This window comes from Cebus imitator, unplaced genomic scaffold, assembly GCF_001604975.1.
Source record: "Cebus imitator isolate Cc_AM_T3 unplaced genomic scaffold, Cebus_imitator-1.0 Scaffold431, whole genome shotgun sequence".
NCBI lineage: Eukaryota > Metazoa > Chordata > Mammalia > Primates > Cebidae > Cebus > Cebus imitator.
The window spans coordinates 1,304,796-1,321,344 of NW_016107746.1; the positions used below are offsets into that span (position 1 = coordinate 1,304,796).

General features: G+C 39.2%; 1 protein-coding gene across 5 annotated transcripts in view; it reads right to left on the minus strand.

The window, feature by feature from the left end:
• Positions 1–16,549, minus strand: part of PANK1 (pantothenate kinase 1) — a 61,360-nt gene that overhangs the window by 6,310 nt on the left and 38,501 nt on the right. For 3 of the 5 annotated variants that reach the window (XM_017510136.2, XM_017510140.2, XM_037731915.1), the window contains exons 3-5: positions 10,035–10,288; positions 4,494–4,670; positions 3,881–4,004 (exon numbers count right to left, since the gene is read on the minus strand). In XM_017510136.2, coding sequence (XP_017365625.1) covers positions 3,881–4,004; positions 4,494–4,670; positions 10,035–10,288 — 555 coding nt within the window. The remainder of the gene's footprint in view (positions 1–3,880; positions 4,005–4,493; positions 4,671–10,034; positions 10,289–16,549) is intronic. The other 2 variants (XM_017510138.2, XM_017510141.2) reach the window with 1 other exon arrangement.

Here is a 16,549-nt window from a genome sequence, read left to right on the forward strand (position 1 = left end):
AAAAAAAAAAAAAAACCTAGCCACAAATCACCCAAACTAAGAGGTGGCAAGTAACACTCTAAAAAACTCAGACTAAAGGTAAATTTAATTAAATTGAAAAGTTTTGTCCTTTCTCCCAAAACAAGAGAGACCAAGCGAGGATTTGCTTAAAGCTCAGTTCTGCATTACCCTACTAGAAAGTCAGAAGTAGAAGTGGCATTAAAACTGGAAGAGCATTCCATGTTTCAGATAAATTCCAGATGGATCAAAGATGTTAAAAAAAGGGAGGGAAGGGGAGGGGAGGGGGGAGAGGGGATGAGAGGGGGAGAGGGGACGGGAGGGGACGGGGGAGGGGAAGGAAAAGGAAAGGAAAAGGAAAAGGAAAGAAAAGGAAAGGAAAGGAAGGAGAGATTAGTGAAAACCATGAAGAATTGGAAAAAAATGTTGAAGTTAAAAATGCATAATAAAGGAAATCATTTCAAAATAATTGCTATATTTACTTTAAAAAGTTAAATTTATTCAGGGGGAAAACATCACCACAAACAAATCAAAATGGGAAGCAACAAAGAGAAAATATTTTCAGTACATATCACATAAAATGGATTTGTTACCTAATTAATAAAGAAGTCCTTATAAATCAATAAAAAAGACCAACAACCCAACAGAGTAATTAGTAAATAATATTAACAGTTAATATCAAAATAAAGTATAATTTTTAACCTATTACATTGAAAAAAATCAAAGAGAAAGTTTCTTTGTGGAGAAACTTGTATCCTTATAAACATGCTTGGTAGGAATATAAATTAGAACCACCTTTATGAAGGGAACTTTATATCTGTAAATATTACAGTCAACATAGCCTATGACTCAGCAAGTTTCCTTCTAGGAATTTATCCTATAGATATACTCACATGTAGGCAAAATGATATGTGTGTATATATATGTGTGTATATACTATACACAAATATACTGTGAATTTTTAAATAATAGTAAAAGAATGGAAAAACCTAAATATCATTAGGAAATTGAACAAATCAATAACAGCATATCTATATGTTAACATGCTATATGGCCATTAAAAATGAAGTGATTTAAAATATACTGATATGAACAATTTAAAGATGCATTACGTCAAAAAGCAAAAGGCAGTATTTTTAGAGGTGCTTATTAAAACATATAGGGTAGGCCAACATGGTAAAATCCCATCTCTATTAAAAATACAAAAATTAGCCGGGTGTGGTGGGAGGCACCTGTAAATCCCAGCTACTCGGGAGGCTAAGGCAGGAGAATCTCTTGAACCCAGGAGGCAGAGATTGTAGTGAGCCCAGGGGGCGCCATTGCACTCCAGCTTAGGGGACGAGAGAGAGACTTTGTCTAAAAAAATAATAATAATAATAAATAAATAAATAAAATAAAATCTATAGAGTAGATTGATATAACATCTGGGATTTGCTTTCTAGTATTTTAGCAAAGAAGAGGGAAGATGGAGAAGAGAGGACCACAGGGAGGAGAAAGAAAACAGAGAGAGATAAAGCATGCATTGTGAAGCCTTTATGATTGCACAATCTGCACTGATGTATAAATGGAGGTTCTTTATACTGTTCTCTTTCCTTTATATATGTTGATGAATTTTCTTCTTCTTTTTTTTAACAGAGATGGAGTTTCACCATGTTGGCCAAACTGGTCTGGAACTCCTGACCTCAGGTGATCCATCTGCCTCGGCCTCCCAAAGTGCTGGGATTACAGGCGTGAGCCACCACACCCAGCCTATGAATTTTCTTAATAAAAAGCTGGTAAACAAAGCAAGATGTAGAATAGTATACAGAGGGTGAATTGTATAGCATATATCTCAATAAATGTGTCATTTTACAAAAAGAATGTTATATAGAGTTTGCTACCTTTGTAAAGATAAATGTATCCTACATTATATACAATATAAACAAAAGATATATTGTAGTACATACAATAAAAAAAAAAAAAACCTGAAACCAGTGGCAGCCTCTAGTGAGGTTAACATGAGAGACAGAAGTGGAAATGGTAACTTACTTCCTTGTGTATCCTTCTAATGTCTTAGAAGTCTGTATTATGTGTTTGTATTATCTATTTAAAATATGAATCGGAAAATTTAAAGTTGATGGAGAAGCATTTCATAGCATCTCAAGAATCATGGCAAAATGTTAGATTTGGTAAATGTGGTGTCCCTCAATGAAATGGCTGAAATCACAGGTTCTCAAATAAGGGACTCCAGAAAGCAAAGCAAGGACTGAGGGACTTGGTGGCAGCTCTCATGGGGAAACACAACACTGCCAGTTGCTGGTGCGTCCACTGGTAGTCTGTACTGACTGGACACCCTCTGATGGAGCGTTGGCCCCAAGGTAACTAGTGATTCCCTTCACTCATTCAGCCCCACGGAAACAAAAAATAGTTGCTCAAACCAGTGTATAACATGGCTACATTTTCAATTAAGCACTTTTGCTATACTCCACCCATCAATAACATTGAAATTCAAATCAAAAGTGAAAAATAAAGTCAGTCACTCTCTCCCAAAGGGATTCTAATACCTGTGAAAAGAGTTGCTGACTCACTCCAGCCAAAGGCACAAGAAGCCAGCTCTGTGGAAAGCAGGGGAAAGGGCACGTATTGCTCTGTAGGGCAGGGGGTGTTACCAGCTGACCTTTGAGAGCCCATGAGTACAGCCAACTACACACATATTGGTCTTAGGGTTTGTTTTGCTACTTGGAAAAACACCCTTTAAAGGTTAATGTCAAGAAATAAACTCTGTTATGTTGAGTCCCATGACTCAAGCGCACTTTGAAAAAACATCTCTGGAATGCTTTTTTCTCTGAGTATCAGTCTCCCATTTAAGCTCCATCTGAACTGAGGGCTTCCAAAAAGGTATGTCCCTGATCTAGAGGCCAGTAACATACTCTGTTCAGTGTTATGCAAGGAGAGTGAGTTTTTTGTCACCCCAGAACTCAGAGGCAGGGCTAGCACCCATCTATCGTAAAGACTGCCTCATACACTGACATTCCAATATTCAACTGGGAGGGAGCTCTAGGGGGTTTCTGAGTACCTATTTTATTTCTTGATCTGAGTGATGGCTATGCAGGGATATGTGTGTGTAAATTAAATTGTAAGCTTATAATGTGAGCCTTCTTCTATATGTATGTCATATCTCTGTTAAAAGTTACATTTATAAAAACTCCATTATCTACTATGGTTCTTTAATGCTCTCCTATGACTTATTCCATGCCCTAACTCCTCTTTCTTGTCTTTCTAATACACCTCAGTGTGAAGAGTTCTACTTTACACACCTTCTATTTTAGAAAAGTCTCAATGTTTTCCAATGGAACCTTGCAATGCTTCAAAACATGTTACCAAAACTTTGTCTGTCACCAGCTCCACCCCTTCTTGTGCCTGGGGCTCTGACTGGCCTTGGCTGTAGCAAGCTCTCTGTGCTTTGATAGCCCTGTACAATGCTGCTTGAACTCCATGCCACAAGGCAACACTGTAAAGAAGCTGAAAGCAGAGAGAATATCAAATATTTCAAGTCGAGCATTTTACCTGCAGTTATGTGCAAGGATGCTCAGAACTTTTCCTCACATTTCAGTGGGCACGTGGCAACAATGATGGTTGGAGAGACTACGACATGGTTTGTAATCGTATCACGTTTTCACAGTTGGATGGTTTATCATTTGTTATCATCCAGTGCCTTCTTAAAAATAAAACACATATTCCCTCCCTCCCCCAACACACACCCCTCCTGTTCTGTAAGGTGTGACTGTAGTAAAGGGAAGCTTTCCTAAGGACATGTAGTTGTGTTAGAGTCAAGAGACACTGCACTGCCAAGATGATGTGTATGAATGACACACGGCTTTTCCCAGGCTGAGTAAGGCCTTACCTCATTCAACGCACACATCCGAGCAATGGAGCCAATGTTGTTGGTGATGGTGACCAATGTGGCCCGGGCGAGGTCTTCCTTGCTGATGGAATCTCGCTTTTCTTTACTCATCATGTTGCCAAAGCTATGTTGGAAATATTAGCGAGAGTGTTCAAAATCAGCCTTGGGCAGGGCCCATCCTTCCACCAAAGTATTGTGGAAGGCTCTTTGAGTAACTGTTCAAACTCAAGTGATCTGATTTTGCAACCATGGTTTATAAGCAGACAGGATTGCAGTATGCATGGCTGACTGCCCTTTTCTTAACAGGGACAAAGTAGCATGTCCATTGATGGGGGAAAAAAATTTAATGTCTCTAGATATCTGGACAAGAATGGAACAGGTGAAACTATTGCAGTTTTCTAGAACCTTCTTTCAAAGTTGCCTTTTAAGAACAAGCATCAAGAGCTAAACATCTCAGTGCTTCAAGGGCAGGAGATCAAATCTGAGCTCTGATACAATAGGTATTTGCACCAGGCTGGTGGATTGACATTTTAAAACATAACTTAGTGAATGGCCAGGGTGGAGAGGTTGCCTTGTGTTTAATCACTACTGCTCCTAGCTACTTAATCTCTACCTTGATGCTACAGCAGATCCTTGAAGGCCAAATCGTTCATAGTCTCCTCCGTAAATGTCCTTCACCAGCTTATCAACATTGGTGCTGTCGCCTTTAGCTGCCATTTCCAGAGCTTCTTCAAAGGTCTCACAACCAGTCAGCAAGCAACATAGGCCTAGGAATGTTCCACCTCCAAGACTGAAGGAACAATAAGGTTTATTTTTAAATTTTACTTTAAAATATGCCCATCCAAGTCCCTAACTATGTCAAGACTATTAATATGGGTGAATAAAAACAGATGAACAAAGGGGCACTTGAATTAAAGTGCTAGGGTACAACAGAGCTTTAGGGTAGACTGGATATGAAAAGAGGGCAGAGAGTAAAAATAAACATCAAGGAAAATTTGCCCCTAAATTTGAGAACAAAACCAAAGAAAGACTCTCACTGATTTCTGTTGTGAGACCTTCAACTAGCCACTAACCTGAGTGCTTTGTTCAGCCTTCCCACCTATGAAATGGGGCCAAATCATGATCTCTTCTATTTGGGTGGTCTGAAAGCAGCAAATAACCAAGAAATAACTCCTATTAAAAAATCATATGCAGCTGAATATAAATACCTAGAAAAAGAATTTGTGTGTACATAAAGCATGGTTCACAGCTATGAAGCCAAACCCTCTGATGACAAAACTGACCCACGATTGTGCCAGGAGTGGTCAGCCTTAAAAGCTGTCTTTTGCCTGACCTTGCCTCTCTACCAGAGACAATCTCATTTAACCTCCTTGAATATTTCTAGAAGGGAACCATGGATATGATACTGAATTTTTTTCTAGCAGACTCTTCAGAAGGTTTTTAATATATTACTTACCACTCAATAGTAAAAAACAGTAACAAAGGTCATAAAGTGGTTCCAATGGTTGGGCTACATTTAAAAAGCTTTCACTTGTTTACGGGGAAAGTTCCTCTAAAATAGCCTAGACGAAATTAGAAAGTAATTATAGTAGCCAAGAATGAACTCAATTGTATATTAATATCAAAGTTACTTAATGGAAAGAAAAGCAGATTCATAGAAAAACTAATACCAGTGAACTCCCAGCAGGAAAATAAGCATTCATTCCTAGTTAATAGACCTAGGTTTTCCTATTTCTTTTCCGTGGAGAAGAGTAAATGAAGAAGAGCTGCTCACATCCATCTGTTCTGAAGCCCCAAAGAGCTATTAGCTTTGGAAATTCAGTTTGTGTTTGAGCACTGGCTTTTACTTCTAAGAATAAAATCAATTTGGGATTAAGGTTATGTTTAATACTGTCAATAATGGTTAACAAGAAGGTACAAAACTGTAGATAGGTACATAGTTCTTGAAGATGCATCTAAAGCAAAACTGGCTGGGTGTGGTGGTTCACATCTGTATTCCCAGCACTTTTGGAGGCTGAGATGGGTGAGTTACTTGAGGTCAGGAGTTCGAGACTAGCCTGGCCAACATGGTGAAACTCCATCTCTATTAAAAATACAAAAATTAGCCAGGTGTGGTGGCCCACACCTGTAATCCCAGCTACTGGGGAAACTGAGGAAGAATACTTGAACCCAGGAGGTGGAGGTCACAGTGAGCTGGGATAGCGCCACTGCATTCCAGCCTAGGTGACAGACCGAGACTCTGTCTCAAAAAATAAAATAAAATAACGAAGTGAAACCATGTGTAATATTCTTAAATTGTCATTTGTATAAAAGTATACTTGTCCAAAAAAAAAGAAATAAAAGTATATTCGACGCCAGGCATGGTGGCTCACGCCTGTCATCCCAGCACATTGGGAGGCCAAGGCGGGTGGATCACCTGAGGTCAGGAGTTCGAGACCAGCCTGGCCAACATGCCAAAATCCTGTCTCTACTAAAAATACAAAAATCAGCCAGGTGTGGTGGTGCACACCTGTACTCCCAGTTACTCAGGAGGCTGAGGTGAGGGGATCACCTGAACCCTGGTGGAGGCTGTAGTGAGCCAAGATTGCACCACTGTACTCTAGCCTGGGTGACAGAGCTGGACTCCATCCTAAAAAAATACACATGTGTATGTATGTATGTGTGTGTGTGTGTGTGTGTGTGTGTGTATATATATATATATATATATATATAACATACATAACATACATACATATATACATATATATATATATATGATTGAAATTATGGCTTTTCATGGAAAATTATGTACTTAGGCACCACCAGTAGCAGCTACCTAAACTGTAGGTGCAATTCCATGAGTAAAAGAAGAGCTCCATGTACCTTATTACCTTTACAAGTTAGTTACAGTAGAAACTTTGGATTTCCTCTAAAAAAAATTATCTTTATTTACACTCGGTGAAGCATGTCATTCTACATTGCTGGTTTCAGCCTACTTACAAAGCTAGTGTGGGACCATGTTTTGGTTTGTGTGTTATTTGGATTTGTCTTTTTTCTCCCCGTGTATTTTTAGAAAGACATCTTTGCTCCTATTTCTAGCTTCTAAATATCTTTCATCTCCACTAATAACCTTTCTTTGGACATTAAGGATTTGTATTAATCAAGGCATTCAACAACCCACTCCAAAGGTAGGCAACTGAAGACACTGGCTGACTTAGAAAGAAGGTAACCCATTGGCTGATGTGTTGGTATAAATGAAAAAGGGCAAGTGCATTATGTATGACTGGAAAATGACAGACAACTCCATATAAAGAATTGGAGCAAATGAGGTAAAGCAAGCATGCATTTGCACAGCAAGTGTACTGCAGATAGGAGGAAAGAATGCACGGTCGCAGAAGAGCCAAATGCCTCCCAGCACTTTATTAATATCCTCAACCTGCTAACCATTATTTAATTAAGTGATTCCTTGCTCACAATCAGATACATCTGTTTCAGTAGGCATACAGTAAAACCCTCAGCATATCAGAGACAAAAACAATGCAAGAAAAAGCGGTAGAATATTATCATCATTTAAAAATAAAACAAAGAAACAACATCCTAGTGGGGGATTTTAAGAAACAGTAGAAGAAACCTTCAATTTAGTGCTCATGCGCTTAAAACAGATTCCAAAATGATGAGATGAGATGTACTGCTACTTTCACCAAAGTTTCAAAATTAGTTGCATTCCTCTTTTAACAGACTACACAGTCTAATGTCACCTGTCAAATACTATTTTTTCCATTGACTTCTATAATAAAATTGTAGTTGTATCACTAGGAAAAAAATGTTGCTACCAAATCTGGGATGCAACAAAATTATACATAATACTGAAATACACCATTTGAAACTATGTTTAAAAGAAAACTGACATCCTGTGTGGCTCCTTAAAAATAAATATCTTTAATATTTAATGGGAAAATCAGGTATAATACAATAATAAAAAAAAACCTGGAGTGTCAGCTACCAGTTCACACTAGGAGTAGCAAAACTTAAAGCTAAGCCATTTGTTTAGAACAGTGGTTCCCAAAGTGTGTTTTACACACTCATATTAACCGTAGTTACTAACTTCACTGCTAACTGTAATTGTTTATGTCAGAGGTTTTCTAACTGGAATCAAAAGAAGCCTTTGGCAAAACAACTCTGGATCAGGATCACAGCACCACAGACTTGATGTTTCATTTCCCACCCCCCAACCCAGTCTCATGGTAGTCCCTGAAAGCGTTCTCTATTAACCTGCAGGCTTCGGTAGCACCTTTCCAAAACTACTGATTGAAGAGACAGTTTATAGGGAAGCCTGAACATGCAGACAGAATTTGTTGATGACTAGAGAATACTGGACATTAATGGGCATTTACTGATATTAACAGACGTCATTAAACATGTAATAGAAGCCAAACCCGCAGTTAGCTTCTTCGCAGCTATTTAAGATGACCCAGATCTGTGGAGCCTCCAAGTTTAAGAACATGTACCTGTGATGTAATTCATGAAACTATTAACTGTTAATCAATAAAACTGTGAATATCTCTAATTGTGAACAATGTATAGCTTGTTACCTTGGGACTAACTTTACCAATTCAATTACTCCTTCTGGGAGGAAGTCTGTAGTTTCTTAAAAATTATACATTTATCAAATCACTCTCTAATGTAAACCAGCTCAGCTGAAACATTTATGTCTCTGATAGTCCTGACAGTTCTCATGAGGCCATGGAGTCAGTTTTGTTAATTGTGTGAGCAAGCAAGCTTCTATATTTTCAGTGAGAAAATGTATACTTGGTAACAATTAACTTACACAACAAAGCCTATACTCTGGACACAAGTAGGCTTCAGTAAGAATGTGTGTGTGTGTGTGTGTGCGCGTGTGCACGTGCACGTGCACACACGTGCATGCATGCATGCCAGGGTTTCTCAGCAGCAGCATTACTGACATTTGGGGCTTGATAATTTTCTGTTGCCTTACGTACTACAGGATTTTAACATCATCTTTGACCTCTACCCACTAGATGCCAGTAGCACTCCATCTCCAGTTGTAACAACCAAAGAGAAAAAGATGTCAAACATGTCCTGGGGGGGACTGTGAAAACTTCCCCCACCCCAGTGGGGAACCACTCATTTATCCCAAGTCATGGGAATGCACTGCAAAAGCAATACTCTTCTCCTAATGGGTGAGTAGTCCTGCAGAGTTTCAGTACTGAAAAGTTTGTAGAAGCAATCTAAGAAACAACCCCCTTCATGGCAGAAATGAGAATACTGAGACCCAGAGAAGTGACATGATATCTGCATCTGTCAAAAAACACTGGTTTCAACGTCAAGTCCCAAAGCACATTCTACATGGCACTAGTCCCTTAAGCTGTTTCTCTAAAAATTGGTTCTGTGGTTCCACATGTTGGAGAAATGCTTCATACCAAATCCTCCTCCGAAAATTAAGGAAAACCTGTTTAGTTTTCTTTACACTGGGATGTTTCAGAGAGATCTGACCTCAGATGTTTTTCCCATGTTGAATCCCCATTAACAGGAAGCTGAGCCCCTTGGCTCTTAACATGGGCCTTGAGGTGTGTGCACTAAAAAACAAGGCTCTGTGCCCCACTGTGGCCACAGGGCTGTTTCCCTGTTTACTCCACTCCAAAATTCCCTAGGAGGTATGTTGACTATGCCAGCTTTCAGGTAGAGCATTTGCCTGAGGGTAAAAAAGCATTCTTTGTAGACCTAGTTTAGTTTGCTGATTGGAATGGTGTATTATTTCAAGCAAGTCTTTCTGAGCTAGGCATCGAGGAAGGTCCAAAAGGTTTCTTCTGAAGTTGCCTCTGATCATCCCAATGATCCTTCCATCTGAATTCTACTGACCCTGCCAATCATTTGGCACTTAATGTACACCACCATGTTGGCAAATTTCTGGTGTGTGCAATTCTTCTTCCTTCAACCTGACCAAAGTTTCTATCAAGGCAAGGACTGTATTTTATTAACATTTATATAAATCATCCACATATCACTTTAACACACCATTCGATAAATTCTTTTTGGTTGATCAAGGAAGCCAAGATACTTCTTTTAAAAATGTATTCAATATAAATAACCTTTTACTATAAACTGGTCATCAAGAAAGAAGTCTGGGTTTAAGCACAAGTGGAAACATGTTTACCTGGTCCCTGTAACTCTTTTATAGTTGTCCTTGGAGTACACAGCTAGAATGCTGACACCTGAGCCCATGTTAACCAGCAACATAGGGTATGGGTTATCAAGGCAGTACGGCTTTTTTTGACACAATTCAGGATTTGTGGGATTTTCAAAATAATAACATTCTGGCTTGCCGTTGAAGCCAACAGAGTCGACATAAAGCAGGCCCTGAATCAGACAGTCCAGTTCATCCAGTTTATGCAGCTGCAGGTCAGCAATCTAAAACAAAACAACAACAAAAAAACCTTGTGAGATAGGCGACCATGTCAGGGGAAGCCCCTGAGGTTTTAGTTGTATTTAAGATGGGGTCATTCACATTAAAAGCATGTAGACACCCTTAAAACAAGTTGTAAAATCTTGCAGATAATCAGCCACTGCAATGGAAAAGTAGCCTTGGCTAGATGTCACACCTGCCCACAATGCATGCTAAAGGACAAGAGCTTGCCTGGTTGCTTGAAATGCACCCATCAGCATATGTCATGGGTTGAATGGTGGTCCCTGAAAGATGGCACTATGTCCTAATTCTCAGCACTTGTGAATGTGACTTTATTTGGAAAAATAATCTTTGCAGATCTAATTAAGTATCTTGAGATGAAGTGACCATCCTGGATTACTGGGGTGGGCCCTGAGTCCAATGGCAAGCGTACAAAAGATGCAGAGGGGAAGGCCATGTGAAGACAAAGGCAGACACTGGAGTGCTGCACTACAGGCCAATGAATGCTGACGGCCACCAGGAGCTGGAAGGGGCAAGGAATGGCATCTCCCCAAGATCCTCTGAAGGAATTACAGTCCTGCCAATGCTTTGAATTTGAACTTCTGGCATCAAGAACTATGAGCGAATAAATTTCTGTTGTTTGAACCATTAAGTTTTTGGTAATTTGTTATAGCAGCCACAGGAATCAAATACGGGATGCCACCAAGAAAGAGGTGCTCCCACAGGGTGAGCAGACTGAGAATATTCAGAAAGCCACAAAAATGCTATACTTCCTTGGTAGAGCATGAAGTCCCAAGGGACTGGGAGCTGGGGTGAATCACTATTGAGCCCACAAAGCCCAACTACCCTTTTCCCATGCTTGGGCTCTGGAGTTACAGCTGGCTTTGAATTCTAGCTCTAAAATTTACTTAACTAAAGGATTTAAGACAAATTACTTAACTTTTCAAACCTCAGTGCCCTCATGTGTAAAATGGGGATGATAATAATAACACTCATTGCACAGTGTTGCTGTGAAGATTACCTAATAATATATGTAAAGTGCTTACATAGGTCTTGACAAATACAAAAGGTTCAAAAAATGCTGGCCCTTTTCTTAACGTCTGGGGCAGTCCCAGAGTGTCCTATTATGTTCCTGAGACAAAAATGTACAGGGGCAAAAAGGTAAAGGGGAATGAGCTGGCTGAGGGCTAGGCTTAGGGTCTGGCAGCCATTTTGCATTTTCAAAAGTTTAATTTATGATCTTCAAGTGTATTACTACTGGCCTAGAGGTCTGGATTCCCGATCATTTTCCATGGACAAAGGAAAGAAAGAAAAAAAAACTAACACCAACATGAAACTGAACAAATGAAGATAATTTAAAAGATCCAATATAAATTTTTAAAAACTCTTAAAAATATAACAGCAACTATTTACTGTTTACTACACGCCAAACCCTTGTAGCAGATTATTTAATTCTCCCTAAAACCCAAAAAGTAGATACTATCAACCTTATTCTACAGTTAAGATTCAGAGATCTTAAATAACTCTCCCTGGGTGACACAACTAGCAAATATCTCCCAATGACTTGCTGTACTTCTGGTGTCTTCATTGTCATCATGGGTACTGCTTCTGGAGTCTGAAAACAGCTTACACAAGTACTAGACTTAGGTATTTTGTCAAAAAGATATTATCTTCATTATAAAAGTTAAGAGTTAAAACAAGCTGGGGTGTGGTGGTTCACACCTGTAATCCCAGCATTTTGGGCGGCCGAGGTGAGAGGATCACTTAAACCACAAATTTTGAGGCCAACCTGGGCAATAGAGGGAGACCTCATCTCTACAAAAAAAAAAAAAATTAACCAGGCATGGGGTACATGCCGACGGTCCTAGCTGCTTGGGAGGCTGAAGTGGGAGGATCACTTGGGCTTGGGAGGTCAAGGCTGGAGTGAGCCATGATCGTGCCACCGTACTCCAGCCTGGGCAACACATTGAGATTCTGTCTAAACAAACAAGAAAAAGAGCTAAAACAAAATTTTTGACTTCATGACACTCATTTGAGTTTCCTATTTAACAAAAACCTCCGTTTCTATACCTGTAGAACAGAAGTAATTAGAAGAGTTTACCAACCAGATAATGGAAATATTTTTGATTATTCTTGAAATAAACATTCTAAATGACCCATGGTGTCAAGTAAATCTACCTCATAAATGGTTCTACACATTTCTTTTTTTACCAAGTGAAACTTCTGGATGAGGTGTATGTAATTATACATGTTTTAAAAAGCAAAATTACAGATATAAAACTATCTGGAGACCTGAAAGACTATTGGCAGGGTATAGCAGTGCAAATGCTATTTCCTCTGTCCTCCCTGATTCCACAGCCTTCCATTGCACTTACAGCACAGGTCACATTCTGGCTTGTTTTCTAGGTCTCTGGCTGCCCCTTAGTACTATGCTCAAACACCTGCACATAATAATTGCTTAATAAACATTTATTACGTGGAACAGGGAAAGTTATCTCCTGGATGACCCTAACTGAAAAGTAGTTATTTCATCAGCCAGTCTTGGAATCATAGGTTAACCTGCTAAAAATTAATCAGAGGTTCATCAACAATATTGACAGCCAATTCCAGAGCCAACATCGCAAACACAAAGTCTGTCCTGCTGAACCTCCTGAAACTACTAGGGAAAAAGAAAAACCTGTCAAGGCAAATAATCCAAGCACGTACCACTTTGATCTGAAAGGAAACATAATCATTTCACCTTTTCCTTAAAAATCATTTTCTAATAAAGTGCTGACAGCAAACAAATTTCACTGAAGGACAGATACCTCTGAAGCTTGAGGTCATGCATCCCCACAAAGGAAAACAAAGATAGGCGTCATTTTCACTGAGACCTACGGAGACCTCCCTCAAAAGTCTTCACCATCTGGGAAAAATGACAGCTCCCAAGTGCAGGCAGTGAGTCATACTGCTACTTGGATTTTCAAACAGGCCATTTGAAATTTAGGACAAGTTGGAAATTAATTATCAAGCTTTGCAGTCCATTAGTACAACTGAATTAACATTGTGGAAAGCTTAAAACAGTATGTTGAGATTTCAGCTGGTGAGAAACACTCTTTCTCGGGGCTTAGTTTTCCTTACATGAGAAAACAAAGGAGCAAAGGCCTTGGTTAGATATAGAGTCACAGAATGACAAGGACTGTAACAAACAAGTCAACCTGCACATATTTAAAATTCACCTGCAGCCCACTATTGCCATGCGATGGCGGGTGCCCAGTGTTACCAGATCACCCTATTTTTCAAGAGCTAGAAATCCACCATATTTTTATGTTAAATCTTCCAATTTTTAAGTGCTGACAGTTAACATTAAAAATAAATACACTGCATTCCTGATCTATCATGGTCAAAAAAAAAAAAGAAAAAAAAATTAAAATATATATATATATATATATATATATATATATATATATATATTTTGCAGACCAACAAAACATATCTCTGGGCTGAATCTGACTCCCTTACTACCAATTTTATCTACATATATATCCTAATGCTGATCCTATAATGATCACAAATCTGAACTATCAGATCCAACAAACATGCAGATGAAGCTTCAGCTCATTTAAACATACTTTGTAACTAAGATATACTGGTAAATGTTTAACAATCAGCTCTCTGAAACTAAAAGCCCTAGTTTATAGCATTTACTAATTTCCATGGTATAATCTTCCCTGACCATGACCAATTTCAAGCCTACAATGTGATGTCAATATACATAATTGGGAAGAGGTTCATACATGGACTCTTCTAAGCCAGTAGGTGCTGGCTCTAGCATCCCTCTGCTTATAACTCTTCTTAGCACTTTTGGAGAGTATGAGTTCTGCCTGTTTCTAAACCAATAGGTTAAATTTAAGCTACGTCTCAAACTTGTAAACAACAAAACTAAGCCTGCTGTAAGACTAAAACTCTGTGTAAATAATGGAAGCTAATCAAAGACTGTACAGAGCCCATCTGTTGGACTTTAGGCAAGGAAGCTATTACTATTACCTATTTCACAGATAAAATGCATCACTGTGGGTCAGTAGGTTAAGTTACCTACTTGTGTTCCCAAGACTAACAAGTAAGGGAAGAGGTAGAGAAAATTTTCAAACTACACCTCTGAAAAACTAGCATTGTTATTTCTAGTACCAAAGTTACTCAAGCAAGTAGTGGTACAGTAGGGCTCTAAAACTTTCAGTGCATCAGAATCACCTGGAAGGTTTATTAAAATGCAGGTTGCTGGGGCCCAATCCCAGAATTTCTCATTGCATTTCTAGCAAAATCCCAGGTGATGCTGATGTTGCTGGTCCTGGGACCACACTTTGAGAACAACTGCTATAGAAGGAGAAGCACAGTATTTGGAGCTAGAGTTGGGAATGCGTCTATTTCCACAGCCTAGTATAGATGTCAATAAAGTCACATACTCTCCCTCCCTGTAGCAAACATGGCTGTTTTCAAGAATCAAATGAGATGGTTGTGGAAAGTATTTTGGAAACTTTAAAGTACTATACTCACAAGTTATAATTAGTATACCCATGAGAAAGAAAATCATCCAGGTTTGCTTATCCAAGCTCAAATGTATTTGGACACATCATTTCCAAACTGAAGACTAATTTTTAGAGGGCATTCAGTAACTCCCTATATGCTAATATTAGAAAAAAATATACGCTGGGCATAATAGCTCACACCTGTAATAGCAACACTTTGTAAGGCCAAGGCAGGAGGATTGCTTAAGCCCAGGTGTTCAGTACCAGCTTGGGCAACATAGTGAGACCCTGTCTCTACAAAAAAATTTTTTTAAAAAATTAGCCAGGCATCATGGCACATGCCTGTGGTCCCAGCTACTCAGGAGGCTGAGGTGGGAGGGTCTCTTGAGCCCAAGGAGTCGAGGCTGCGGTAAGCCATGATTGCACCTCTGCCTCCAACCTGGAGTGAGACCCTGTCAGAAGGGAAGGGAAGGGGAAAGGGAAGGGGAAAGGAAAGAGGACTGGAAAGAGGAAAAAAGAAAAGACAAGAAGAGATGGTTCTTAAACACATGCATGCTCAGGATACAATTAAGAGGGCCTCCTATGAGCTATAGCTCAATCTTTCAAAAATAACTCAATAGCTAACTAAAGAAATTTGGTAAAAACGATCCCAAGAGGTTCCACATCTACTCCCTCGGAGCATTCTACGGATCTACCCAGGATCAGCTACCTCACTCACCTATAGTTGAGAAATGAGTCACCAAATTATATTTAGGAAATAAGTAAAATATTTATCTGTATGATACTTTACATTTCCAAGGTGCCTTTGCTGACACTGGCTCCATAAATTAAATTGGAAGTGACAGAAAAGGTTATCTTACTAAACGAAGAACAATTTGCATATAAAATGGTTGATTCTGAATTACAAATTACACTCAGCATTCTTTTCTTTTCACAAAGGAGACCTAACACAGGCCTGAGAGAAATGAATTTCAAACTTCCCCTGTGACTGAGAAATATAACAAAACCTCAAAGATAGCTTTTTCCTCTTTCCATCAAATGATGAAAGGTACCATCTATGAATGGTCAAAAGTCTCAAGCCAGAATGAAATTGAGAATGACAGTGTCTATCAAATCTTATGCTCCTGCAATATCACAAATCAGTCCTCAGATTAATAACAGGGGCCAAGGTAACAAGTGTTCGTAAATGATGCTCTTAGGTTTAGATATTCCACAGATCCACAGGTGTCCTACCCGCTCCTGATGACTTTTCCACCATCATACACTTTTTAAGACTGGTCCCTTGGAGATTTCTGGCATAAGGAAAGCCAGTTCTTAAGTCCTTACATGTTGAAAAATGATGTGATGAAAGCAATTAGAAAATCTTTTCTGCTGCCCTAAATTTCATGTCAGCCGAGTAAGACTGTTGTTCTATCCTACTTGTTCAAAGGGTAGGTAATTTTTTTTTTACTTTTGAAGTAGCTAAAAGAGTTAACTCTGACTTCTAATCAAGTTAGCTTTGCACTGGACAAAACTCACAAGTATCTACATGCACACTTCCAAGATATTGCAGGTTGAGTTCCAGACCACCTCAGTAAAGTGAATACTGCAATAAAGCAAGTCACGTGAGTTCTTTGGTTTCTTAGTGCATATAAAAGCTGTTTACACTGCCGGGCGTGACGGCTCAGGCCTGTAATCCCAGCACTTTGGGAGGCTGAGGCAGGCAGATCACTTGAGGTCAGGAGTTCAAGACAAGCCTGGCCAACATGGTGAGACCCCTGT